Source organism: Crinia signifera, chromosome 6 (genome assembly GCF_055691185.1).
Source record: "Crinia signifera chromosome 6, ASM5569118v1, whole genome shotgun sequence".
NCBI lineage: Eukaryota > Metazoa > Chordata > Amphibia > Anura > Myobatrachidae > Crinia > Crinia signifera.
The window spans coordinates 102,790,371-102,816,681 of NC_139222.1; the positions used below are offsets into that span (position 1 = coordinate 102,790,371).

Consider the following 26,311-nt stretch of genomic DNA (forward strand, 5'->3'; position numbering starts at 1 on the left):
TTTCACTATTTCAAAAGAAGTCATGCAATAGTTTTAATTATAAATGCAATTGCACTGTTTTTTTATTTTTTTTTATTGTTCTGTTAGTCTTGAATCATGCGACCTTTCAGCTCACTACATTCTTTTTTCCCTTAGTCTTCTCCCACCCATGAAGTTTGACTCATTATTAATCTTCCAATTCTTCCTAATTGTTTATTACCTACTCCTCCGTCCCTTTTTCCACTCTTTGTGTACTTCAGTCTTGTATATTACACCCTTATTTGTGGTTTCTTTCATAGGGCCAGATGCACTAAGCTTCAAAAGTGATAAAGTGGAGAGTGATAAAAAACAACCAATCAGCTCCTGCCTGACATTTTTGCAAACACAGTCTGTGACATGGAAGTTAGGAGCTGATTGGTTGGTTGTTTATCACTCTCCATTTTATTACTTTTGAAGCTTAGTGCGTCTGGCCTATTTTATGTTTCTATAATTTGTTTGGTGGTTCCTAGACTTGCCACATACGCCACCAGTGACCAAGCAACTTGTTTGTACAATTTTGTTGTTCGGGTACTGTGTTTACCCTTTGTATAGTAATTTTGTTTATAATAATAATATAATAATAATATTACTATAATAAAAACTAGTCTTAAAATCATACTTTCCTACCTTTTTTTTCCCTCTCCGGGAGAAGCCTGGAGAGAAGACCAGATACTACAGGGGAATTTTATTATTAAGATGGAAGTTGTATTTCACATGGGATGTTGCTATGGGCAACCAATCAGAATCTTCTTATTTATTTAGCACCTTCTAGAAGATAATAGATAATATCTGACTGGTTGCCCATAGCAACATCCTATGTGCAACACAACTCCCATCTTAGTCAATTTCCCCTTACATGTCAGGGGGTCAGGATGAGGCTGACGTCACCAAGCCTCGCGCCATGCCACTAAAACACAGCAATTTGCAGGTCCGTGGATTGGAGGAGGGGCTAGAATGTTGCAAAATTACGTTAATTGTGTCATTTTAGCTCCGCCCCTGCCACGGACCCTCAAAAAAATTTTTGCAGATAGGAATAGGGGTGCGGAGCCGATGTGGAAGACTTGCCCACCTTCCCGATTTTCGTGACCCTCCCAGCCATTCCGGGTTGCGATCGTACCGCGATTGTACCGTAAAATCGCATGCGATTGCATGTGATTTTATAGGGTGCGATGCCATTGACTTTGCTATACATTTGTATGAGATGCAATGAGATTTAGGCACCCACCACTATCCACGCCACCCCGAAGCATGGCGAGTGCAGCGGAACGTGTCCTCCCGACCTATTCCTACCCGCACTAGCCACGTCAGCTTAGAATTGATTGTATATAGTGTGGCGAGCGTATTGAGCCACCGAGCCAGTAGTGTGGCGAGCGCACGCGGAGTACATGTAAGGTGCTTCGGGCCCACGCCGACATGGATAATGGGGGAATGAAAATGTCATGAGGATGCGTTCCGCTGCGCTCGCCACGCTTCGGGGTGGCGTGGATAATGGGGGGGGGGGTGCCTAAATCTCATTGCATCTCATACAAATGTATAGCAAAGTCAAGTGCATCGCACCCTATAGAATCGCATGCGATCGCATGCGATTTGTGGTGCGATGTGATCGCATTGCCCACGGGTAGAAAGCAGTAAATAAATTACATAGGAAAATCGCATCGCATGCAATTTTCCTACGGTGCCCAACGTATGCTATTTGGGCGCCCTGATAATACATAAGTACCGAAAACTCTCCTTTGACTATTGCAAGGGGTTCACAAAGCAGATAATGGTGAAAGCAACTCCCTCGCCTAGTGCAGGTGACGGTACCTGGAGATGTCCCTTGTCAGGAGCTGGTCCGGAAATGGAAGAGACATATTCCTGGGTTTGCAGTCAAAGTCCCATTGGAGTAGTAGTAGATAGGCTCATGTAAGGCTGTAAAAGGACTCAACGTGTTTCAATGTTGAAGTGCTTACATCTTCATCAGGAGCAAAAATCCCCAAAAATCCATTATTTGGGGAATTAACACCTCTCCATCTGAACAGCTGCTGATTTAAAGCGCAAAAGTCATTATCCTTTGAAGCTTGAAATTATGTCTCTTTCTCTCTGTTTACAGATGACTGCCCACCTCCTCCTGCCCCATTTCCTCATCGCTTTGTGACTCTCAATCCTGGAAATATAAGTGATCTGTATGAACTGAATATGGATGACATACTTGGAGGGTGAGATAATTTACACAGACACACAGGTGAATTATGTGGGTATTAGAATGACCAGATCAGCTATATAAAACTGGACGCACATGCTGTGTGATTGTATTGCTTGCTAATTTCATATGTCTGAGATAAGTATCTTTTCACGCTTGCATTTGGTAGTAAATTTCCCCTAGATTTTCACCTACAAATCATTATCTCTATCAATACCTCTCTGGAGGGTTAACAAGTGTGGTTGTTAGAGGGTCATAGCTGTATGTATGTTATGTAATGGCACAGGGAGGAGAAAGAGAGGGAGGATGACAAAGTACACTGGGCAGACATATGATATGTTGGGCAAGATGTTGATTTTGTCGTTAAAAAAATTGCCGCTTTAAATCTAGTAAATAAAACCCCAAAATCTTGTGACTTTCTGCAACTCTAAAATATACAGGCCAAAGGGGTTATTCTGGTTCACTCCTTCTGACAAATTCCTTCTTAAATGGACAACACCATGTGCACTGCAGGGGGGCAGATGTAAAATGTGCAGAGAATTATATTTGGACGAGTTATTTTGTTTCTGTGCAGGGAAAATACTGACTGCTTTATTTTTACACTACAATATAGATCTCACTTTGAAGAAAAACCCCACCCAAATCTAACTCTCTCTGCAAAAGTAACATCTACTCCACCTGCAGTACACATGGTTTTGTCCATTTGAGAAGGAATTTACCAGAAGGAGTGAACCATAATAACCACCATAGTTCCTTTGTTGAGAAAAGTGAATTCTTTCTTAAACGTTGCTTCATAAATATACTGTACTCCATTTTCCTTGCGGGAGATGAAGGTGCTAGAGGGTAAAATTACGAAAGGTGGGTTTTAAATTCATCTGCTACAAACTGAATCAATGTAGCATTTTATGGGCTAAATGCACATTTACTACCACATTTGTTTTATATTAATTTTAAAATGTTAGTAAATGTGCGATTCCGCCCTGAAAATATAACATCAATTTCGATCGATTTAAAATCAATTTAGTCAGACCTTTAGTAAATTTACCAGTAGGAGTACAGGGGAAGCGCTACACTTCATAGACCTTGAGCTTGCAATGGGCCAGTGGCACAATATCATTATTATTAGAATAATTGTGCCAGCGTAATCCATAGGGATGGGAAATACTGCTGTTTAGATACATGTCAAAAATGTATACTTGCCTAAGCAAGTTGCCTACTTTTTATACTGGACCTCTAGGCAATGTGTAGACTAGGTTTGAGAAGTGGGTGTGACTTAAGTGCACAATTTGTGTCCAAGTGGGTGTGACTTAAAACAGTGCCGGAACATATGAGTGGTTGGCCCAGGTGCAAAACTAAATTTTTGGGCCCTCCTCTTCCACTCCAACCCAACTCACAATATGACACTCAGCAGTGGGTGGCAGAAGTGGGCCCCTAAGTCTTCAGGGGCCCCGGTGCAATGCACCTGCTGCACCATTGGTAGTTCCGCCTGTGACTTGAGAAAGCAATTTGTGTCATCGTGTAACATTGGTGATGTAGTGTGGCTGTGCAATCTAGACCAAATATATATACACACTGATAACATTAAAAGTATTATTTATTAATTAAAAACTTCCAGTCATTCAAGAAAAATGCCCCAGTGATGCGTACTTTGGAAGTCCCACATATTAGTAACAGGCAGCTTATTTGTTAATAATACAGTACATTACAGGTTGGGGAGACTGCTCCAGTGTTTGTTAGTTGAAGGTTTTCCACAGTTAGGCAAGTCAATTTAGGTATTCTGCTAGTCAAAAAGCATATTATAGAGTTAGCTAAGCAGACATGCACAGATGGTTTGGTGGATAGTTCCATACTTCAGGAATATCACCACTGAGAAGATGACCTAGATGCATATTGAATTGTTGTCTCGGCTTTCCTATGTGGCAAGGCACTCTGGAATGGAGTGTGCCTCTCTCTCTCAGTAGCATGGCACATCTCCACCAAATGAGAGACAGGTAAGTAGCCTTAAATTGGGGTTGCCTACTCTCTTGGAGATCACACCCATAGTTCCAGGATCATAAGCGACTGCGAATAAACCTTCATATGAACTTTTTACATTTTAGAAGACCTAAAGTGTCTGTCTCCTCCCTCTCATTTATATTGCATTATACATACAGTCTAATATTTCAGGTATATCTTATGCAGGTTAGTGATGTTAAAGGAACACCAGTCATACTGGTCAAGGGGTCAAAGTTACATTCGGGAAGGGTCTAAAAGCTCTGTGGGCTGACTGAATAATACGTAGGGCATGTAACACCTGCATTAAAATGTTATCCCATTTCTATTCAGGGGCCGGTTTGGAGAAGTCCATGTCTGCAAAGAGAAGTCAACTGGCCTTCAGCTTGTGGCCAAAGTCATGAAGTTTGAAAGCGAACGAGATCGGGTAATAAGGGAATTCTGGGAAACTGCATATTATTGTCTGCATCCCATTTATCCAGTATTGGATGGGCTGAATTTCCTCCGGTAGATAAGATATTTTTGGTCAAAATTGATTGATCATCTGGCAGCTGACTGTAGTTCTATAAGTCGTATTGGCAAGCTCTCTATTAGTTTATCAGGAATTGTTTCTGTCTCTCAGGCGATCCGTTTCTATGTCTTTCAGGAGATGGCTCTGAATGAAGTGAATGTAATGAATGAGTTGGATCACCCTAATCTCATCCAGATGTTTGATGCAGTGGAGACCCCCACTGAGATCTTCCTGTTACTGGAATAGTAAGTTCTGCTGCTCTTCCTGCTGGCACTATCTATATTCTCATTCCCCTAAGTAGATGTCTGGTCACCTACTTTATGATTCACAAGTAGCTTGGCATGTGGGAACCATACACAGAAATGTCTGGCAGTGTTCTGTGAGCTACATATGTATATTTTACTGGTGATTAAAAGCAGTTAGACACCCATTGGAAGGCATGACGGTGCACCTCATTATCCTCTACAACAGTAGTCCCCAAATCTGTTCTCAAGGACCCCCAACATTCTTTGAGGCCTCACCCGGAAGGTTCACAGGTGTACTTATTGCTCACTGACAGAGGTGGAGCTAATTATTGCACTTGTGATTCTGTGAAGAGACCTGGAAAACATGCACTGTTGGGGGTCCTTGAGGACTGAGTTTGGGAACCGCTAGTCTACACCATTATAACCATAGCCTGCCACACATGACAAGGACAAGATTGTATATTATATTAGTAAATATTGTATTGGCATAATACATACTTATGATAATGCAATATGTGTGATCAATGTGCATATAGACTGTATTTGCTACAGTATATAAACCAGTGCTTGTAGATGAAGACGTAATGCACAAACACCGTTGACATGAAACCATTATTTTGCTCTGTAGTGTCATCATTGCTCACTATCATCCCATCCATGGTGTAATATTGTCAGAAGTATCATATTAGCAAATGAGGGACCTTAGTAGCATGCCTTGCTGTTAATCATCTTCACTCTATGATCACCCTTTGTGTCTCCAGCGAACCTTTGGACTGAAACAGGTACCACCATGCTCTCAGCTAGCTCCCATGCTCTCAAATTGCACCTCTCGCATACATCACTACACTCTAAGCCATCCTTAGGAAAGTCTGCCTATGCTCTGCTGTAACACTAAGGGTGGTATTCAGTTGTTTTTCACCAGCATTTCAGTTCGCTATCCCTGGAGGTGGTGAGCTGAAATACACAAATGCGTGACTAAACCTGACCATAATGAGCGCGATATGTGCAAAGGAATGCATCAATTGAATAATGCTCTATGATCTCCCATTATTTAAAATGGGAGGTTGGGCATAATATAACAGTTTAATACCACCCTATCCGTCTCTCCCAAGTACTCATTTCATTTCACTCAAGCTCTCATATTCTCTGAGCTTTCTCAAAATGTCTTGCTCTGTCTTCTCCCCACTCTTGACAAATCCATCTCCAGTAATTACATACATATTCACACTACACAGGTGTTACATAGATTCCAAAATCTCATATTTTGCTAAGTGAGAGCTGCTATCAGGGCTGCCACTAGAAATTGCGGGGCCCAGGTCTGATTTCTGGAGCGCGTGGGGGCCAGGGGGGGGGGGGGGGTGTGTGTGTGCAGTGGGCAGAATGAGTTCCCCCGGCCCTTCACCCTCTGTCGGTGAATGTTTTAAATTTAGTATGTTTTTATATGTGATCTGTAATTTGTAATCTATCTACAACTTACCAACTTTCCTTTTTACCTCTCATATATCTGGATCTCTTCTGTCTTTCTGTGGAACCCAGTGTGGGGGGAGGAGAGCTGTTTGCGAGGATAATAGATGAGAATTACCAGCTGATGGAAGTGGATGCCATGGTGTATGTGCGACAGATCTGCGAAGGTATCTTCTACATGCACCAGATGTATGTGCTGCACCTGGATCTAAAGGTATCTCTATGGCAGGGGACTGACTGTTAAAGGAGGGGTCACTGACAAACTGGAGCATAAAATGCATTATAATATTTTATTGACTATAGTGGTACCATGCAGATTACATTCAAGACACCAGAGTAGGGCTGGCCAAACCAGTCATCGAGATCAGTGGCGTAGCTACAAAATAAGCACACCAACACTTCAAAGTCTGCATTTTTAGTGTCCCCAAATTATCTAGTTAAAGCAGTTCAGCATACTGTATGATATAATTTAAAATAAAAATGAATTAAAAGTGATGGTAATAGTGTCGATTTTTGCTAGTGGACCAGATGCACTTCCATACCTAAAACAAAAATATTGGAGGTCCACATATCTTCTGATTTTGTAATTTTCATTGTTTTTTTTTTTAGTTTTTCTTTTGTATATTGGGTCTGATTCAGACCTGATCGCTAGGCGGCTAATTTGCAGAGCCCTGCAATCAGGTATACATCACCCCGCCAGAGGGAAATCCCGCCCTGTGCAAGTCTGCAAATTGCTTCGGGCTGCTGCAAGGGGGGTAGGGGGACATGGTTAACTAATTTGCAGAGCCACTGTCTGGATTATCCGTGTCAGGATGCTGGGGTCGTTCTTCTTACTGCCTGCATTCTGAACGCTGGGATATTGTATGTATCCTTCCTCCCAGTGGCGTAACTAACATTTTTGCGCCTCCCCGCCGATATTGACATTGCCACCCCGCCATAGCCCCCCACCCGCCCGCCCAAGTAAAGTTAAGCACCCCCCTTACCCCTCCGCATGCCGCCGCCGCATTCCTGGCCCGGCACAACAGATATCCTCCTGGCTCCGTCTCCTGCAGTTCTAATGACAAATTACACGACATAATGGCTGCCCCCTAATAGCAGACAGTTTTTAAGGATGCTAGAGGAGCTAGCTAACATTCCTAAAAAACTGTCTGCGGGGTAGCCATTTTGTTGTGTAATTTTTCACAATGACAATGATTTTTCATCCCCCCCCCCCCGCGCTGCAACGATAACTGAGGAGTCTAAGGGAAAGATTTATCAAAAATCTTGGAGAGGGTTATACAGGAGAAATTCATCAAAGCTTGTAGACAGACAAAGTGTACTGAGATAAAGTACCAACCGTTCAGCTTCTAGCCCACTTGTAGATGTTACTGACAGTTGCTGATTGTATGGTACTTTATCTGTCTCCGAGATTTGATAAATCTCCAAAATGTTTTCCAACTATAATAAGACCTATAGTAATAACAGTCTTTGGCCATTATTAACCCTTTGAGTGCCAACATTTCTGTGAGGGATAGATGTGCAAAATATTCAATAAAAATGCCAGCGTCGCTCACATTTGTTATATATATTCAAATATAAAATGTTGAGGAAAAAAGATTCTATTTCCTAAAATGTGGTAAACATTACAGGTCATTATGATGTATAAAAATGTTTGCTTGCCAGTTTTCACACCTATTTCGACAAATTCACTTGGCACTCAATGGGTTAACTTGCCCATTTGCAGCAATAATGTTCTGTTTCTTTTAATAACCGCTCCAGCTTTTTGCTGATTAGTACCGCTTGAATCCCCTTGTCAGATCCATATTGATATATTACCTCGATTCTGTTTATGAAGCTTTCCTGAGTGTAAAAGAGTCCAGTGTATATTAATAGGCGCATATGAGAATATCCGTAAACAAATCCCAGGAGATTAGATGAAGTGCTCCGTCATTTTTGCTTACTGCAGATCTGACCTGTAACCTTTTGAAAAACTCACAGCAAGTTCTTTGCCCTGTAACCCAGGACCAGAGAGGGATTTGCTCAGAGAAGAGATCTGTTTGTTGCACAAGCCGTACTTGGACAGCTCTTGTTATCAGCGTACTCCCCAAGCATAGACAGTAGCTCAATGTATCATATGACATGTAAGACTAGTATAGTATCAGGCTATGGAGCTTTCTTTCCATATGCCCAGGTCTCTGCTTCGCATGCTGGCTCTCTCCCAGGGGATGGACCCAGCTGCTGCTAGTGACAGACATCTACAGTAGGAGGGGACGGAGCAGCAACAAGTCACATAACTCCTAATCCATGATATCTGACCTGACCTTTTCAAACGGGCTTGGACTGTCTCCTAATTTGCATTTTTCACACAGCATTTACATAGTATGCTGCACTTTATTGCTATTGTTATGTGCCTTGCAGTCGGGATACAGCAGGGTTGCCTACCCTCACGGGAATGGCCGGGAGCATCCCAGAAATAGGGTCAAACCCCCCCCCCCCCCCTTCCCCTCCTGGAAAGTTAGGCAAGTCTCCCGGAATCCTAATATCCTCCTGTGACACCCCCCGCCGCACACGGCCGGAGGTCCGTATGAGCAAGTGACGCAATGTGCAATGCCTGAAATACTGGCATTGCACAGCTGGTGTGGGTAGGGTGGCCACGAGGATGCGATCGCGTTGGCCATGCCCCCACACTCATCATCTGTTGGCCACCCCGCCCCTACCCTGCCCTGTTAGTGGCCCCGCCCCCCGTGCCTGGCCGGACTGGAAGCCACGAAGTAGGCAACCCTGTGATACAGTCACTGGGTCATCCCTATTTGGGCCAATATGCATTGGGTCAACCACTAAAGGTCGACAAGGCTTAGGTCGACACCTGAAATAGTTCACCTACCATCCACTATGGCATGGTGGGAAAATGAAATAGTGTGCCGAGTGCAGCGGAGCATGGCGTCTCTGCTGACTTAGTTATCTGTTGTGTACAGCTATGAGAACTGGGTGGGCAGCTGATGTCTGGTTACATCAGCTGCCCACCCCGGGAAGCCAGGTGCCCACCCGCGTTCGCATGGGGAGGCCCAGCGTCTTCCTGGGTGCACCCAGTGTTTTGGTGGATACGACCAGTAAACTCAGGGCGTTAGTATGCGAACTACCCCAGCCCATCCTCTCCATGCCCTGCCCCCCCCCCCCTTTCCCGGTGCCAGGGAGACTATGTAAGTCTACGAAGGTGCCTGCACATAAGGCCCGCATAAGCGAGCCTTCACCATCGTTGCAAATTTGCAGGGGACCGTATGAACCAGAATGATCTACTACTGTATATTTTTTTAAGTATTAGACAAGGGCGTAACAACCATAGGTGCAAAGGGTGCAGTTGCTATGGGGCCCAAAGCTAGGGGGTACGTAGGGGCCTTAACAAACTTTTGCTGTGAGGCCAACAAATATTTAGCTAGTTTTAGGGCCAGATTCTCTAAGCTTCAAAAGTGATACAATGGAGAGTGATAATCAGCCAGCCAATCAGCTCCTATCTGCCACGTCCTTGAAAAAGCTGCCCCTAGAGGCAGTGAAACGCGTTGGTAGCTGCTCACTCTCAAGGCCCCTCACTGCCATCGCTACATTGTGCTCATCAGGATCCAACCAGCCGTCTTCACCTCCGATTTTGGAGTATTTGCATGTTCGGGACATTTCCACCTGCTCTCCACACCATCGTGATTCTTACACAGGAGACACAGATTTATCAATTTTTTCCCTTCAAACGGAGATCACAGCTTGCAACAGCAGTCCTACACGGATACAAGTCTCCAAAGGGACATCCAGCGGTAATTATACCCATCTCCTATTGTGTTCATTGAATCCAGTGGATAGCCATTTACACCCCTAGTTCAAAGAACTGCATCGTTCCATTTGGGACTTTTTCACCAAGACGGCATTAATAGGAGCGGATCCTATCAAATACAGTGGCACACACAGAGGGCCTTTGAGGGTTTTTATTATCATTTCCCATTTTATTATTCATATGTTTATGTACATGTAATTTTTATGATTCTATGCATATTAAATGTTTTTTACATTGATTATTCCTCATTGGTAAGCGCTACTTCATTTCTTCATTTATCCTCTTTTTTCAGGGACCTACTCAGTCCCTTTAAGTAGCAGCTTTCTTTTGACATACATCCCATTGACAGCGCCCTCGGACTACCCTAGGGCAGTCCCCTTCTTGCTTCCCCTATCTGCCATGTCACAGCCTGTGTTTGAAAAATGTCAGAAAGGAGCTGATTGGCTGGCTGTTTATCACTCTCCATTTTATCACTTTTGAAGCTTAGAGAATCTGGCCCTTAGCCTTGTCCCGGCATCTGATTAAAAATAATATAAAAATGAATAGGCCTGAAAGTACAATCCAGTTCTCCGTGATATACAGCCTTATGGAATATTACTTTTCAGGGCAGCTTTTTTACCAATGTACCATGGCACATGACCAGTTCTCACTGTGTGTCACCAGAGCCAGAGATGTCCACACCAGTGTACAGTCACTGTCCTCAGTTCAACTATTATTTTGGGGCAGCACTGGTTGCTCCAGTCCTGCGTCTGTATCCTGGGAATATGAGACTGCTCCTCTTTGATGTCCTGATCTGTCCGCTGGCGTCTCTTCTTCCTGTCATCCTCTAATCATCATTGGTTCATGGCGACTGCCATAATGTACCTTTCGGGACCTATGTGTGTGGACAAGTTGTGTATCCTCATGGCAAGAAATGCCCTACCCATGAGATGTGCCCATGTTCATCGCGTATGTGTAGGAGGATATGCCTAGTATCCCGGAAGCTGCGCCCATATTTACCTAAATTGAAAAATGATACAATACGTATCGACGATAATGTCCGAATCCCAATACAGACTTTTGGCAGTGTGGTGACATATGTTGATCCCATTCAGTGTGTTCAAGATGCTTCCAAGGCTATGTACCACAGAACCACATGTATCCCCAAGCCTGCAGATCGCCCAATTGACCCGGGAAGTGTGCAGCATGCGGGAGACTGGTCTACTCTCTTGGGAACCTGTAATTGCCCCATCCCTCCCTAAAAACTCTCGGGGGAACTTGTTATAGAGATCTCCTTCCAAAACTAAAATCAAGGAGGACCTACATTGCACACTTTGAGCAGCACATTCCACATAGATATACCACTAACAAATCAATGTACATGACTCATGTCATGGACAAATATGTACGTCTCAATTTGTGTAAGTATAAAATGTATATTTTCAGAATACATGGAAATAATCCTAATTTTCACTTGTATTTTTACCCTCTCTCCCATCCTCTTCTCACAGCCTGAAAACATAGTCTGCGTATCTCCCATCAGCCACATGGTGAAAATCATAGACTTTGGCCTTGCCCGAAGGTGTGATCTATATACTTGGCTGTCTGTTTCTGTAACTTATATTTATGGACAGACATCTGTATTGTATGGCTGCCTGTGTCACGCATGGCTTCCTGAATGCATGCATCCCATATGCTGTATCATACATGGAGAGCTGCCAGTAACACATCTCAAACTGAAGGATTGAAGGGTAGATTTATTAAGCTCGATGAAGTAATAAAGGGGGAAATTTACTAAGGGAAATTTGTAAAAAATAGGTGTATTTGTATCCAGAAATACACTTATTTTTGACATTTACTATCCCGAAAATACGGCAATTCGTAATCGTATTGATGTGCTATCAATACGAATACGAATTGCCATATTTTCAGGATAGTAAATGTCAAAAATAAGTGTAATTCTGGATACAAATACACCTATTTTTTACGAATTTCCTTTAGTAAATTTCCCCCAAAGTGTCTGGTTTTTATCACCACCCAATCAGGTCCTACCTGTCATTTTTTAAACCAAGCCTGTAACTTCACAGTTAAGAGATGATTGGCCGGTGATAAAAACCAGACACTTTATCACTTCACCGAGCTTAATAAATCTGCCCCTGAGTAACTATTTATCTGAGTCTGCGGTTGCTGCAGATACATTTGTAGTGATAAAATTGTGAATGTAAATAATATTGTGAATGTAAATTAGAAATGAATAGAAATACGCATTTATGTGATGATTGTTCTGTATTGAACATCTCAAATTTTGCTTTCTGGTCAAATGGAAATTCTAACAAACATTGAATACATTTGAAAAAAATAGAAATAGGAAGCCAATGCCATTGATACATTAACACAGAAGCTTCAGATTAATAATACACATATGTGAATCTGTAGAATGCTGCCACTTAAATATTTATAAGATGTGGACAAGATTCCTACATTCTCAGGACAACATACAGCTAGAAATTAATGCTTATAAGAGGCCGTTCAAGTCAAAATGATGGGTCCCTGAATATATGACGTATGACGAACTGGATATGATGTATGGCGAGCTGGATATGATGTATGACGAGCTGGATATGATGTATGATGAGCTGGATATGATGTATGGCGAGCTGGATATGATGTATGACGAGCTGGATATGACGTATAACAAGCTGGATGTGATGTATTAAGAGCTGAATATGATGTGTGATGAGCTTGATAGGATGTATACCATATCCAGCTTGTCATATCATAACCATCTCTCCATATGTCATCTCCAGCTCGTCATACACCATATTCAAGGAGCCGTAATTTTAACTTGAACGGCCCCTCATAATCCCTAGCAAATTAAATACATGTCTAAATCTACATTTTTGTCTAAAGTAGGACAGATAGTAGATTTGTCCACATTGGTCATTTGAATACCCACCGCAAAGCTCCTTTAAAGTATAATCAGGTCCTTTTTCCTCGATGTGTGTCACTTCCTTCAAAAGAACCTACTAAGATCCAGTAAGTTATACTTAAAAAAAAAAAAAAAGAAAGAAATGGAAAGAAGTGCACAAAATGAGCAACATATAAATTCAATATTACTAAAAGACCCTGCTCACATACATCAAAATAGTAAATGCTTGCCAGCATGAAGGTGCAGGTCAATACAGTATACTACAGAGGGTCAGTGTGCAGATGAAATTCAGGGAGCACCGCTCACACAGCTTAATCCATATGTTTACACAGTACCGGCACTGACAGAGACAATGCTTACAACAGAGGGCTCATTATGCTTACAACAGAGGGCTCACTATGCTTACAGGGCTCACAATGACAGATATTTCGGACATAACAAATTCCCAAAACGGCAAATTTGCCACATAACTCAAATGATATCACTTTAGACCTCTGGCAACAAGCATGTGACCCCACTTGCACCAAGCATGTAACCTCTGGCAATGAACACGTAACCCCTGGCAAGAAGCATGAAACCCATGGCAACGAGCATGTAGGTAAGTCGCACTTCAGGAGCAATTATGTGTGCAAGCGACTCTAGTGGCGGCATTATGTGTATAAGCAGCAGTACATCATTTGACATGAAACCCCTGCCAATGAGTAATTAGAAACCTTACTGTGGGGCATCATTTGCAAGGAGCATTTTTGCGTGTGGGACATACAATGGTGTCAGCTGCATAACTGTGTGTGGCACAATATGTAAGAGGCATTATGGTGTGTGCCATAATGTGTACTAATGGCATTACAGTGTGCGGCATAATGTGTAATGGTCATTATGGCGTGTGGCATAAAGTGAATAAAGCATTACGGTGTTGCATGTGCAATGGGCATTACGATGTGTTGCATAATGTGTAACAGGCATCACGGTTTGTATGGCATAATGTGTAAGAACTTAAGAAGCATTACTATAAGAAGAAAAAATGGCTGGGGGAAGGGTGCTGAAACATACCCTTGCTCAGGCACCATCTCATCTTGCTATAGAAGACATGCATCATTGCATCATCCAATCATTGTTGGGCCAGGTTTTAGTTTCCTCTAACTTATCTTTGACACAGAACATATTTTATGCATGTATAGTTGCATTAGAATGGACATTTAAGTATGTCTGCCATATGTACTGCAATAAGTTAAGTTGCTTGCATGATCTGTGTGTGATTACAAAGTATGTGTCTCACCTTGTTATGCAATTGAGCATAACCAATTGTCTCTTGCTATAACACATCTATGTATTACATTATTACATGTCTGTACATTACTCATACATAACTATTCAATATTAGGTTTTCTAACCTTTCAATTTCTCCATCTTGCCTCCAGGTATAAACCCCAGAACAAACTGAAAGTATCTTTTGGGACCCCCGAATTTCTATCACCGGAAGTTATCAATTTTGATTATATCTCTTTCCCAACGGACATGTGGAGTGTTGGTGTCATCACATACATGATGTAATATGGAATGGTGTGGAACTGCATGATTTTGTATGTGGGACAGTGTGGTACTTTGTGATTTTGCACTTGTAGGTGGATTATACTTGCCGACTTTGTATACCTGCCCTCTGGGATATTCAGAGGCAGACTACAGATTCAGGGTGACCAGCTCGTGGTGATGTCACTTGTATCATCATAGCTCAACCACATAGATGTAATGACGGGTAGGGCTTCATGACATCACTGCAAGACTAAACTGCTGTGTGATGAGTGACATGCTATGCATCAATAAGATGTTCCCTATAAACTACTCCCACTGCCCAGGCTTATTGCAATATTATTTATAGTGTAGCAGTACCTTACAGCTAAAGAGGGTATCTGCCTTCATATAACTTTTATTTATTGACTTGAATATGCTTTTCTGCAACTTTACTTTACTTATATCATGATTGTTCTTCTTCTTATTATTATTATTTTAAAATAATGGAAGAAATAACTCAGCTAATGGAGTGGAGGACTCTGGGTTATTGTTATGGAGGTTGTTACAAAACAGCAAAAATAATGAATGAATTCTATCATCTAAGGAATATAGTCAGAATCAAGCACTTAATTCCCTCAGAAGACCTGCCTACAGTCATACATGCATTTATATCATCACGACTAGACTACTGCAATGCACTCTACCTGGGTCTCCCATCAAAAGAATTGCACCGCTTGCAGCTGGTACAAAATGCAGCCACCAGACTATTAATTAACTAACCAGCCCCGCTCCTGCCACATAACTCCCATTCTCTACTCCCTTCACTGGCTACCTGTAAAATAGCGAATCATTTTCAAGATTGGCTTACTCACTTTCAAGGCCCTACATGACCAGGGCCTAAGGTACCTGCAGCAGCTTCTGATTCCTTACTGTCCTACTCGATTACTACGATCCGTTGAAGAAGGACTACTAACAGTACCCAGAATTTCCCTGAATTCATCTGGGGGTCAAGCTTTCAACTTTGTTGCTCCAACTCTGTGGAACTCTCTTCCTCGCACAGTGCGAGAAACCCCCACTGTAGAATCCTTTAAAAATAGACTAAAGACATACCTATTTACTCAAGCATTTTACTGATTCCTACTGTTACGTTTTTGTGTATTTTGAGCTGTAAAGACAATGGTAAAGCACTTTGAGTCCTATTGGGAGTAAAGTTCTATATAAATATCATTATTATTATTATTATTATTATTATTAAGAAGTGATATTGTCCAGTAGTTGAAGAGAGGAACAAGGGTGCTTATTTTTTACGCAATAGCTTTTATTCATTTTCACCACAAAAAAATAGGGGTACATAAAGGAAAAAAGAGACCACATCCAGAAGGGTAGAGAAATACATAGTCTACGACATATTAGAGTATTGCATTGGTTACGCAGGAGTAAACATAGTCTACATCGGTCAGTACCAACCTCAAGTACCCCCAACAGTTCACATTTTCTAGGTGTACACACAGAACCACAAATTAAATATTGAGCTCCACCTGTGGATCTTTTAAAATGTGCCAGTGAATAATGAGCGCACCTGTGCACCTAAACTGTTGGGTGAATAGGGATATGGGAGCCCTGTGCTGTGCTATGTAGATGTGATCGCTCAGCACACATCGCTGACACACGTGTGATGCACGAGCGATCTGTGCAGATCGGTGTTCTCTGTGAGAACAATGACGATCTGATTAGATCTTGACTGCATGCAGTCAAGAACTAGCCAGACGAGTCAGACGATGCCTTAGGAAAATGTGCTAAATAATAAGATAACTCAAGAACTATCAAAAAAGGGCAGGACAGTTATAAGGTACTGTATATTCCATATTTAGCATAATACATAGTATACAGAAAAAAGGGGGGAGTCTATAATATATCAATAATATTGTTACTTATTGCTTTGAAATATATGCTTTCATTGAAAGAACTGTTGGACTAAATTGACCTGATGTAGTCCCATGAATTAATGTATTGCTTATCTTTCCAGGCCAATATATCCTATCTCTTCAAGGTCAGTGATGTTTTCTGTCCTTATAGGGTAAGTGGATTGTCCCCCTTTCTGGGCGAAAATGACACAGAGACTTTGAATAATGTATTGACCGGCAATACAGACTTTGATGAAGAACCTTTTGAGCAAGTTTCAGAAGAAGCCAAAGACTTTATATCCCATCTTATGGTTAGAGACAAAAGGTCAGAACCAATTATTTAGTACTGACAGTTCTTCTCATTCGCTAGGTCCTTCTCCCCAGCACTTGTCCGTTTGTTCTGTAACATCTAGAGATGTATGTGGGATCTCATGTTTTGGTTTTGGTTCTAATTTCATCCTCATATTTTGGTTTCGCAAACCCACCCTCAAGTGTTTTGGTATGGCATTTTGATTTAAATTACAAATCTTGGGTTTTGTACTACTTATAGATAAAAACAGCGAAAATCATATTTTTTCAAACCCAAACCCAAAATTCAGATTTAAAATTGGTTTGAATCCACAAAATTCAGGTTGGAACTGATCCGCACATCTCCAGTAGTAATAAGTTTTAACTAGAGTATAGGGAACTTTCAGCAAGACAGGATGATTAGAGTTTCATTGTAAACCTGTGTTGTCCTATAGGTGCACAATATGTCTGTCTATACCGCAAATGTAGATCTAGAATCTGGGTTTGACATCCTGATTGTCAGTTAATCAATGTGGGTTATTAGAAACTGCCATTTCTAGATCACAGAAAAAAGGGGTCGTCGACTCTTGGGGTCCCAAAATTAAATGGTTATATGAACTATTTTATTTGACTCCACATCTGGCTACAAATTAGTGTATAACCACTTGGCACAGCAGATTCCAGCTCTGTTCACAGCCTATAAATAAGCAAACACAGTGCGTACTGCCCATGTCTAAAATCTAGCAGCAAATCCACTCATCTTTATGCCCCAGCTTGGGGTCGGAAAGGATTCAAATTGACATCTGGATCACCCCCCCCCCGACCATTGAAATGGTTGAAGACCTATATCAGCAATAATATATGACAATTGCATGAGATAACAATGATCGTACATATAGGGTTTTGATTGACCTATCACTTTACTCCCTCCAAAAAAGGCAGATATGACATTAGAAATGAATGCGTTACACCTGTCTCTTCCAGTCCCAGCACATTTACATTTTGTCACAAAGTAGAAAGAAGAGCCAGGATTAAATGGAGCATGGCTTAGATTGGAGAGCCCAGCTACTGTATGTCTGTTTTTAGAGGTAGTGATGAAGTAAGTAAGGAGAGTGATATAATGAGTCAGATATAAGCCCTTATATACTTTTAACTGCATATGTACCTTGCCTTATTGTTGTCTAAAATAGAATATTGCAGTCTATTGCTGAATTTGATAATACGGGACATTAAGTGTTCTGACAGTATATTATGCAGGCCAATATACTGGATGCTTATCAGAACTAAGAACTAGTGCATGCAACATTACCATGTAGCAACATTGCTCTCAGTACAGAGAAAGGCAGGCAATAACTGCATCACAGAGAAAGGGAATGGAGACCAGATAAAGGACATAGGGCCTGCTGATTGAGAAGTATATGCAAATAAAATATCAGATGTGAGCATTCATTGTTTTGCTTGTGTCCTTATGGTCATAAGACAGATCAGAACTGCATGGACAACCATGCAGCTCTGACAGGTGTTTCTGGACAGTTACAGGCAAGATGACCTAAGTCAGCAGGTGTGTTGGGGGTTTGCAGGTGTTTCGACACGGTTCTTTTGAAATTGGCAACCAAATACCATTGGACATACTGAGCAACCATAGGAACAACAACCGCCTGTCTTTTTGCAGTAAGTTTCCATTCAAAACTATTATTAGATAATAATCCTTTCTTTATTGTTAGTGGACGCATGAGTGCTGCACAGTGTCTGAAACACCCTTGGCTCAACGACCTTGCGAGGAAGGCCAAACTCTGCAACCGACTCTTGAAATCACAGATTGAGCTGCGCAAATACATGATGAGGAGACGCTGGAAGGTTTGGGATTTAGGAGTACCTTATGCTAAATTTTATCATTTAAGCTTTATCATAATTCTGTATATCCTGGCCAGGAACCTCAGAAAAGACCCCTTATATTGGGCTAAACTTCTGTCTTTGATACACCATAAATTAATTTTGTACTACCCATCATTGAACATTCTCTTGGATTTCCCAGTTTCTTTCCTGCATTACCATTATCTTCCGAGTTTTTCCACAAGGAAGTCCAGGAACTTTTTCCCTCCTGGTATGGGTCATGTTGGGAGTTCTATGTGTTTAGCTATTCTCACATGTGGTCAATGTCCAAAATAGGTTATGCTTGTTGTTTATACTTTACCTATAAGCTTATTCGGCCTCACGGCATGTCCCTTCATTCTCACCTATTTAACCACTTGACATTTTTCGAATTTCTGCACTGGTTGAATGGTTTCCGTGTGAGCTATGCAATCGTTTCTCCGATCAGACACCCAGTAAATGTCCAAGCCAAGCCCTTTAGACAGGTTTGGCACAGCCAAACCATAGCTATAAGGCATATTAGCTACTAATGGGCTTCTGATCAGAGCAACAGTTGAACAGCTCCAATAGACCCCCATTAGTTTCAATGCCCAGTAGGAGGCATGCGCTTCAATTGAATTGGCCCCTTTAGAATGAAAGATAATTTATTTGAAATGGCATAGCAAGTTTGACAACAAAAAAATAATTTAAAATAACATTGCTACTATAATCCATAGATCATAACACCTTCATACATTAAAAAAGACAAAATCCAAACTACCTTCTAATACATTTACCACCACCTGGTTCCCCTGGTTGCACTTTAAAGAAAGTCGTGATTATGCATCATATGTCGACAACCATTCACTGACCCATGCCCCACAGCCATGATATGACACTGGTTGGAATCTACCTCTCCCCGCTATTCCCGCTTCCCTCTTTTGTCTTTCTCCCTCTACCTCCTTCTATCTCTACATTACTTTCCTGTCTAATGTTTGTATGTTTTTTTTACACTAAAATGTGTTATTTTTCTCAACTTAAAATGTTAATACATGTATTTGTTAGCAATCTTAATATGGACTACACGCAATCTTGATTTGATAATCTTCCTACTCTTTGTAGTCCCGTTGAAAATGTTCATACTTCAATGCATGTATGTTTATTACCTTATCATAATAAACACTGATTGCGTAAAAAAAAAAAAAAAGACAAAATCTGAAAATTGTTACATAACACGTTACATGCATTCTCCTCTTTTATTCCCAACAGAAAAACGTATTTGCCGTGACCGCAGCAAACCGATTTTTGAAAATCAGTAGTTCCAGCTGTTTGCCAGCGCTGGCTGAATGAGGAGCACATAGCAAACTAAGATATCCCATGACTGTGTGATGGATCCCTAGCTTTGTTTGAATCTCCAGTGTCTGGACTTGTTTTAAGGATTGCAGTTTCAGCACATATGAATATTCTGTCAAATTAACACCGGAAGAGGATTGTTCTGTTTATTTTACCTCTATACCTAGCAAAATCCCCCTGTATGTCCTCCTACTGATTGTGATGCTGTAAAAACATTGAATGGCATTTATCATGCGTTGTTGGACAAGGATTGGTCCTCTAGTGTCTCTTTTGGCCAAGTTGTACCATGAAGAAAATTCTGATACTCTAGGGCACCATGATCCCAAAATGTTTGGGAACCACTGTCTTATTGGTTGGTTTATTGAGCAAGATTAATATTTGCTTGGGCATATTCAGTGTGTGATGGTGCTAACTTGTAACTTTTTCAATGACACATCCTTAAATGTTTCAAGGGTGACCATAATAAGAAGTTATTTACAAAAAATAAAAAATGAGCAGTAACCATAGCAACCCACCTTTGTTTTCACCGTCTAATTTGCAATCAAAAGGCCAGAGCTAATTGCTGTTTTATCACTGAGGGTTAATAATATTATATTTAATAAGCACTTTGTAAGTTCATAACCACTTTGTTCACTTATATAGGACAAACGTCCAAAAGTGTAAACAACCAATCAGATTTCCAGATATAATTTTTACACTGCTGGAAAAATTATAGAAAAAATGTAATTCATTGCTATGTGTTACAGCACATTGCATGCACTGTTCCACAAAAGGAAACTATGTTTTTCGCTTCAGACACATACATCATAACCATAGGTGTGCACACATTGAGTGTTAAGGGTGCACAGGCACCCCCTAATGCTGTGCCCAAACCCCCACACTTATTGCTGCTTTTACCAAAGGCTTTTGCTTTTTAGACTTGTATTCCATTAAAACAAGCGCCCATCAATCAATAATGTGTGTTTTGCATTATTAATTGTATTACACCATTGTCATATCACTACCAGGGCCGGATTAACAATGGACCTGATGGAGCTATAGCTCCAGGCCCACTCTCCAAATAGGCCCATTTTGTAGCTGAGGGCCAGGGCTTTCCAACGAGTCCAGCCCCGCATCACTAGCCCCCCAGGAACCGGAGATACCGCCAGGCAAACCTGGAACGTTTTCCCCATAGGATAACATGACCCGCTTATTCCGACCTCCACTTGGTTCCAACGGCTGCCAGTTCCCCCTCTGGCATCACAGAAGCTCAAGGTTAATCTCAGTCGATTCCAAATAGCTGTGCCTTCAATCTGATACCTGGTCCATATGGGTTCATGGGTTCTAGAAATATTGTGGGTAAACCAATTTTTTTTCATTTCTGAAATGTAATTTCATGGCTGTTCATGTTGTTTGAGGACAGATTTCTCTGGAACCAAATGGCCCAGTTTCACGGGACCAAAATCATTCGAAGCCCACATTTAAAGGGGTCAGTTGGTTCAGAAGATATAGCTGGTTGTTTAAAGGGAGGCGGGGGTGGTTTTCTCTCCCCCTCACACCAGAAAATGCAGGGACTAGGTTGGTGTAAAAGGGGCCAGTCCGGGAATATCCCTGCATGATCCTGGGACCATATTCCCGGGTAAATCCCTGCAATTTCTGGTGTGAAAGGGGTATTATTTCAAATAGCCGGGACCTGCAGTGCTCTAAATACAGCCGGGCAGCCCCCTGCTCTCTACCCGGCTGTCATTTTTGCCCGGCGGCGGCTGTCCCCCAGTTACCGCAAGCATGTATTCCCCTTGGTAATGAGCATGTAATCCCACATGGCAACGAGCATGGAACCCCTGGCAATGAGCATGGAACCCCTGACAATAATGTAGGTAAGCAACACTTATGTAGCATAATTTTTAATGGAAATTATGGTGTGTGGCTTAACATGTAATGGGCATTATGGTGTACATTTTTAATGTGCGCCTTTGGCACGCAATGCCCCTGTTTATGAAGCATATTGTGCATTATTGCTCAATCTGTTTGGTATAGTGCAGGCATGTCCAAGCTATGGCCCTACAGCTGTTGTGAAACTACAAGTCCCATCATAAATTGCCACAGTTTTGCTATTAGAGAATGCTAAAACTATGTCAAGGCATGCTGGGACGTGTAGTTTCACAACAGCTGGAGCGCCACTGTTTGGACATACCTGGTATAGTGTGTATTTTGGCTCAATCCATGTGGTATAATGTGTAAGAGGCAAGTACAGTATAAGGGGGTTACTATTGTGATGCATGATTTGTATAAGGGGTATATGGTGTGGTAAATTTAGGTGACCACATAAAAGGTGCTGAAATGTTGTCTACCAAGTTTCAGCTTTCACTATTCTTTTTATGACTGGAGTGCCGCCTCACCCCGCAAGTATCTTAGTACATTGACGTCCTGCGGGTGCACCTTTGGAGGGCACCCGCCAATATATCTCCCTGCATTTTTCTTATGCAAGCCCCCTGCCTTTTCCAGGCATATATAATTAGTTGAAAGTATTTACACAAATAGAGCCACACCCATGAGCAGACCACCCAACCAGAACACTGGTCACGCCCCCCACATTATTAGGTGCTGGCCACAACCCCTAATATTGCGCATAATAGGCCCTTGATCGTTTTCAGCTCCAGGCCCATTTAGACCTTAATCTGGCTCTGATCACTACATATCTATGTCAACCAGATATGATTTTGACTTTATTTGCATGTACTGTTACACAAAGTAATTAGAAGATTAAAACTGAAATAGGCAGGATATAATGGTGTGGCTGAGAGACGTTTTATATTGTAGTGAGTGCACGCCTGATTGGCAGTGTTAGATAGACCCAATGGCGGTGTTAGACATGCCCAATAGGTTGTGCTAGGCACACCGCTTTGACAGTGCACCCCCTAATAAAATGTGCTGCGCACGCCTATGATCATAACGTATAAAGGGCCTTATTCAGATATAAGCTCAATACAAATGTGTTCTCAAAATGGGCAAAACCATGGTGGGGCAGATGTAACATGTATAGATAAGAGTTAGATTTGGGTGTGGTGTGTTGAAGCTCTGTGACAATATAAAAGCGTTAGTTACCAGCCCATCCAACATGATAACAGTAATGTCAGCAGCGGCTGAATTGCTTCATCGGACACCATCTAGAGCAGTGATTTTAAACCTTTTTACCTTGCGGCACACTAAATAAGATTTTAAAATTGCCAAGGCACACCATGAGATCCCCACAGGGCAAAACACATTGGCCCCCCACAGGAAAAAAACAAACCTATTGGCTTCCATATAAAAAGCAATCACACTGGTCTACACAGGTAACAAAAATAAACTACATTGGCCCTTTACATGAAAAGAAGAGACCAGTAAATAACAATTGAACCGGTGGTGGATGTAAACTGATTTGGGCATCTCTAGTTCTGGGGGCACACGTGAGAACAGCTCAACAGTGGTTGAAAAACACTGATCTAGCGGCTGCCGGGTTGCAAAACACTTGAATTCCCTCCCACAGATCAGTGCTATGCTTTTATTGTATAGGATGTGGCAATAAGTCATTGCCTTTATGCAGGTCACAGAAATCTGAATTATGTTAGACATGACAATGTACAAGATGGGGATCACGTAGAATACACAAGTTCCTCTTATCGTCATTATATGGCATCAGAACTTACTATGTGAACATATACAAGGGATATCTGTATTGCTGGTTTGCTACAATTCATCCTCATCAGTGAGGCCCCAAGCACCTACTATAGCCACTTCACTTCACTATGATTTCTTTTGGTTTTATTTTTTGTTATGAAAACTAATAAAGATATTTTGCATTAAACAAAAGACAATAAAGTGAACGCTTTGGTAGAAGAGAAAGGGACAGAGTAGCAGCTGCAGCGATGGTTGTAGTGTCCACATTTGAATCAGACCCAACGGTACAGACTGGTCAGCAGGCATGTTGGAAACTACAGCTATAGTTGTTGTGCATTGAGAATCTTGTTTCAATCAGAATTGTCAGCATTGTTGAAATTGTTACACCGCTAAATACAGTTAGCACACACTGTACACAGACAAGTGACAAATATACCGTGCAATAGGTCCTTGTTTATCTGTCGGAACCTGACAGAGCAGTAAACATTTAGCGGGGCTTTGATGACTACTCACTGCCAGAGTACGGAGGGGGACAGCACACTGTCCCAGCATAAATAGCGGCTATCTTTAGATATAGCCGAGTCACATGTCAAAGCTACTGTAGTTCATTAATCATGTCCAGCAAGAACACGTGGATTGAAGAATAGGTAACCTGCGGCATCATTTCGAGATAGACACAGAACACATCTAATTTTTTTCACGCCTATTGTCATACCCTCACTGAACTGAACTACCAATAAGAACACCTGATACAGCCCAGGTTGGTTCTCTTCAGACTTTAGCACAGACCTGCTTGAAATGCAGGCAACACTTTACCGACTGTACCCAAGTTTGGTCAGTTTTGCAGTATGTGCAGTGAACACACAGAAGATGCACTCTGTTCTCAGACACTAATCTGCATCGGCATCATCTATATAAGGTATGGGGACACGGCACCAATACATTATAGTGTCTGTGTGTTTGGCCCCAGCAGCTAATTCTATCTTCATATAATGCTCACTTTAGCTTCTGAGTTGCACTGTGCAAACGACCATGCATTGGTAGTCGCAGGGTCATCAAAGAGAAGTCAAGTGATTGCATTTTGACCCTGTCGACATTTCCCATGTCAACCTTTTGACCCTGTTAACCCTGTATGTCGACCTTTTGGGATCATCCTATTGACTGTCTACCAAGACAATGTCTATCTAATAATGCACACCCGATCTCAGGATCCTCTCCCTGTACGTGATTAATGATATATCTGAGTGATCCATAATTCCACAAATTATTGGCCACCCTGCGGGTGTGAATCAGTTGGTCACCAGCAAGTTGTTAGACAGTCATTAGGTCGACACCATTAGGTCGACATGTGTTTAGGTCGACATGCATTTAAGTCGACAGGGTCATAAGGTCGACAGGGTCATCAGGGTAACTAGGTCAACATGGGTATGGTTGACAGGGTCATTAGGTCGACAGTGAAAAAGTCAACATGTTTATATATTTTTATTTAGTTTTTACCCACAGTCAACATAAACACTAAAAGTACCACTGCGCTCGCCATGCTTCGGATACTATTCTATACTCACACCACACCCTAGTGGATGGTCGGGCATGAAATACCGCCTGTCGGCACATGTCGTGTCGATATGGACACCAAAACGTACCACTACCTCCCCTCGCATGGCTCACTGTGCTCGGCACACTATTCTATTCTCCCACCACACCCTAGTGGATGGTAGGGCATGAACTACCGCCTGTTGGCACATGTTGTGTCGATATGGACACCAAACGTACCACTACGTCCGCTCGCCATGCTTCAGGCACACTATTTTATTCTCCCACCACACCCTAGTGGATGGCAGGGCATGAAATACCAGCACATGTCATCTCAAAAAACAGTAAAAAAAACCCATGTCAACCTAATGACCCTGTCGACCTAACCCATGTTGACCTAATGACCCTGTTGACCTAAAGTCTTGTTGACCTTAAAGCATGTCGACTTAAACTCATGTCGACCTATCTGCATGTCGACCTAGTGGTGTCAACCTAATGCTTGTCACTGCCGCTTCCTTCCGATGCATGCAGCGTCGACAGAAGACATAGTTAGCGAGTGCAATGCTATCAAATACAGCATGGTCACTGCTTTGTGGCTGCCAGCATCAGTAAGTGAGTATGCACTTGCTGATGCCAACTCACACGCCAGATCCTGTTGTTCACTAACTTTCTGGGTAGACACATCATCTCATGTGTACCCAGCTTAACACACTGCCAATCAATTGTCAGACCAGATAAATGCTCTGATTCTTAAGGCCCAATACATTAGGCCGACTTGTCCTTAAGACAAGTCGGACCCAATTCTCCTGTGAGCCGCCCGGGAGCTCCCCGGGAGGCTCACACACAATTTGGCACTTGATGAGCCAAATTTGACATGTGATAAATTGCTTGTGATTTATCACATGTCGGGGCGCAGGGGGCGGGCGGTGAGGGGCAGGGGGCGGCGGTGCTCTCATCAGGGGGAGCAGTGGGGCGGGCAGCGGGTCCCTGAGCGCCGGGGAGTGCTGACCTGGCCGGGCGGTGCTGACCTGGCCGGGCGGTGATGTTCATATATATCAGCAGCGCTGCGGTAGTCGGGAGGGGAGGTGGTGCCGGGTGCGGCGAGTGCTGCTGGC

At 42.2% G+C, this 26,311-nt stretch overlaps 1 protein-coding gene across 3 annotated transcripts in view; it reads left to right on the forward strand.

The window, feature by feature from the left end:
• MYLK2 (myosin light chain kinase 2) overlaps positions 1-20,991 on the forward strand; it is a 47,604-nt gene extending 26,613 nt beyond the window's left edge. For all 3 annotated transcript variants that reach the window (XM_083146616.1, XM_083146615.1, XM_083146617.1), the window contains exons 4-12: positions 2,111-2,216; positions 4,526-4,619; positions 4,839-4,948; positions 6,485-6,626; positions 11,702-11,772; positions 14,538-14,666; positions 16,705-16,857; positions 18,545-18,677; positions 19,941-20,991. In XM_083146616.1, coding sequence (XP_083002742.1) covers positions 2,111-2,216; positions 4,526-4,619; positions 4,839-4,948; positions 6,485-6,626; positions 11,702-11,772; positions 14,538-14,666; positions 16,705-16,857; positions 18,545-18,677; positions 19,941-20,021 — 1,019 coding nt within the window. In that variant the 3' untranslated portion in view covers positions 20,022-20,991. The remainder of the gene's footprint in view (positions 1-2,110; positions 2,217-4,525; positions 4,620-4,838; positions 4,949-6,484; positions 6,627-11,701; positions 11,773-14,537; positions 14,667-16,704; positions 16,858-18,544; positions 18,678-19,940) is intronic.
• Positions 20,992-26,311: the final 5,320 nt, after the last annotated feature.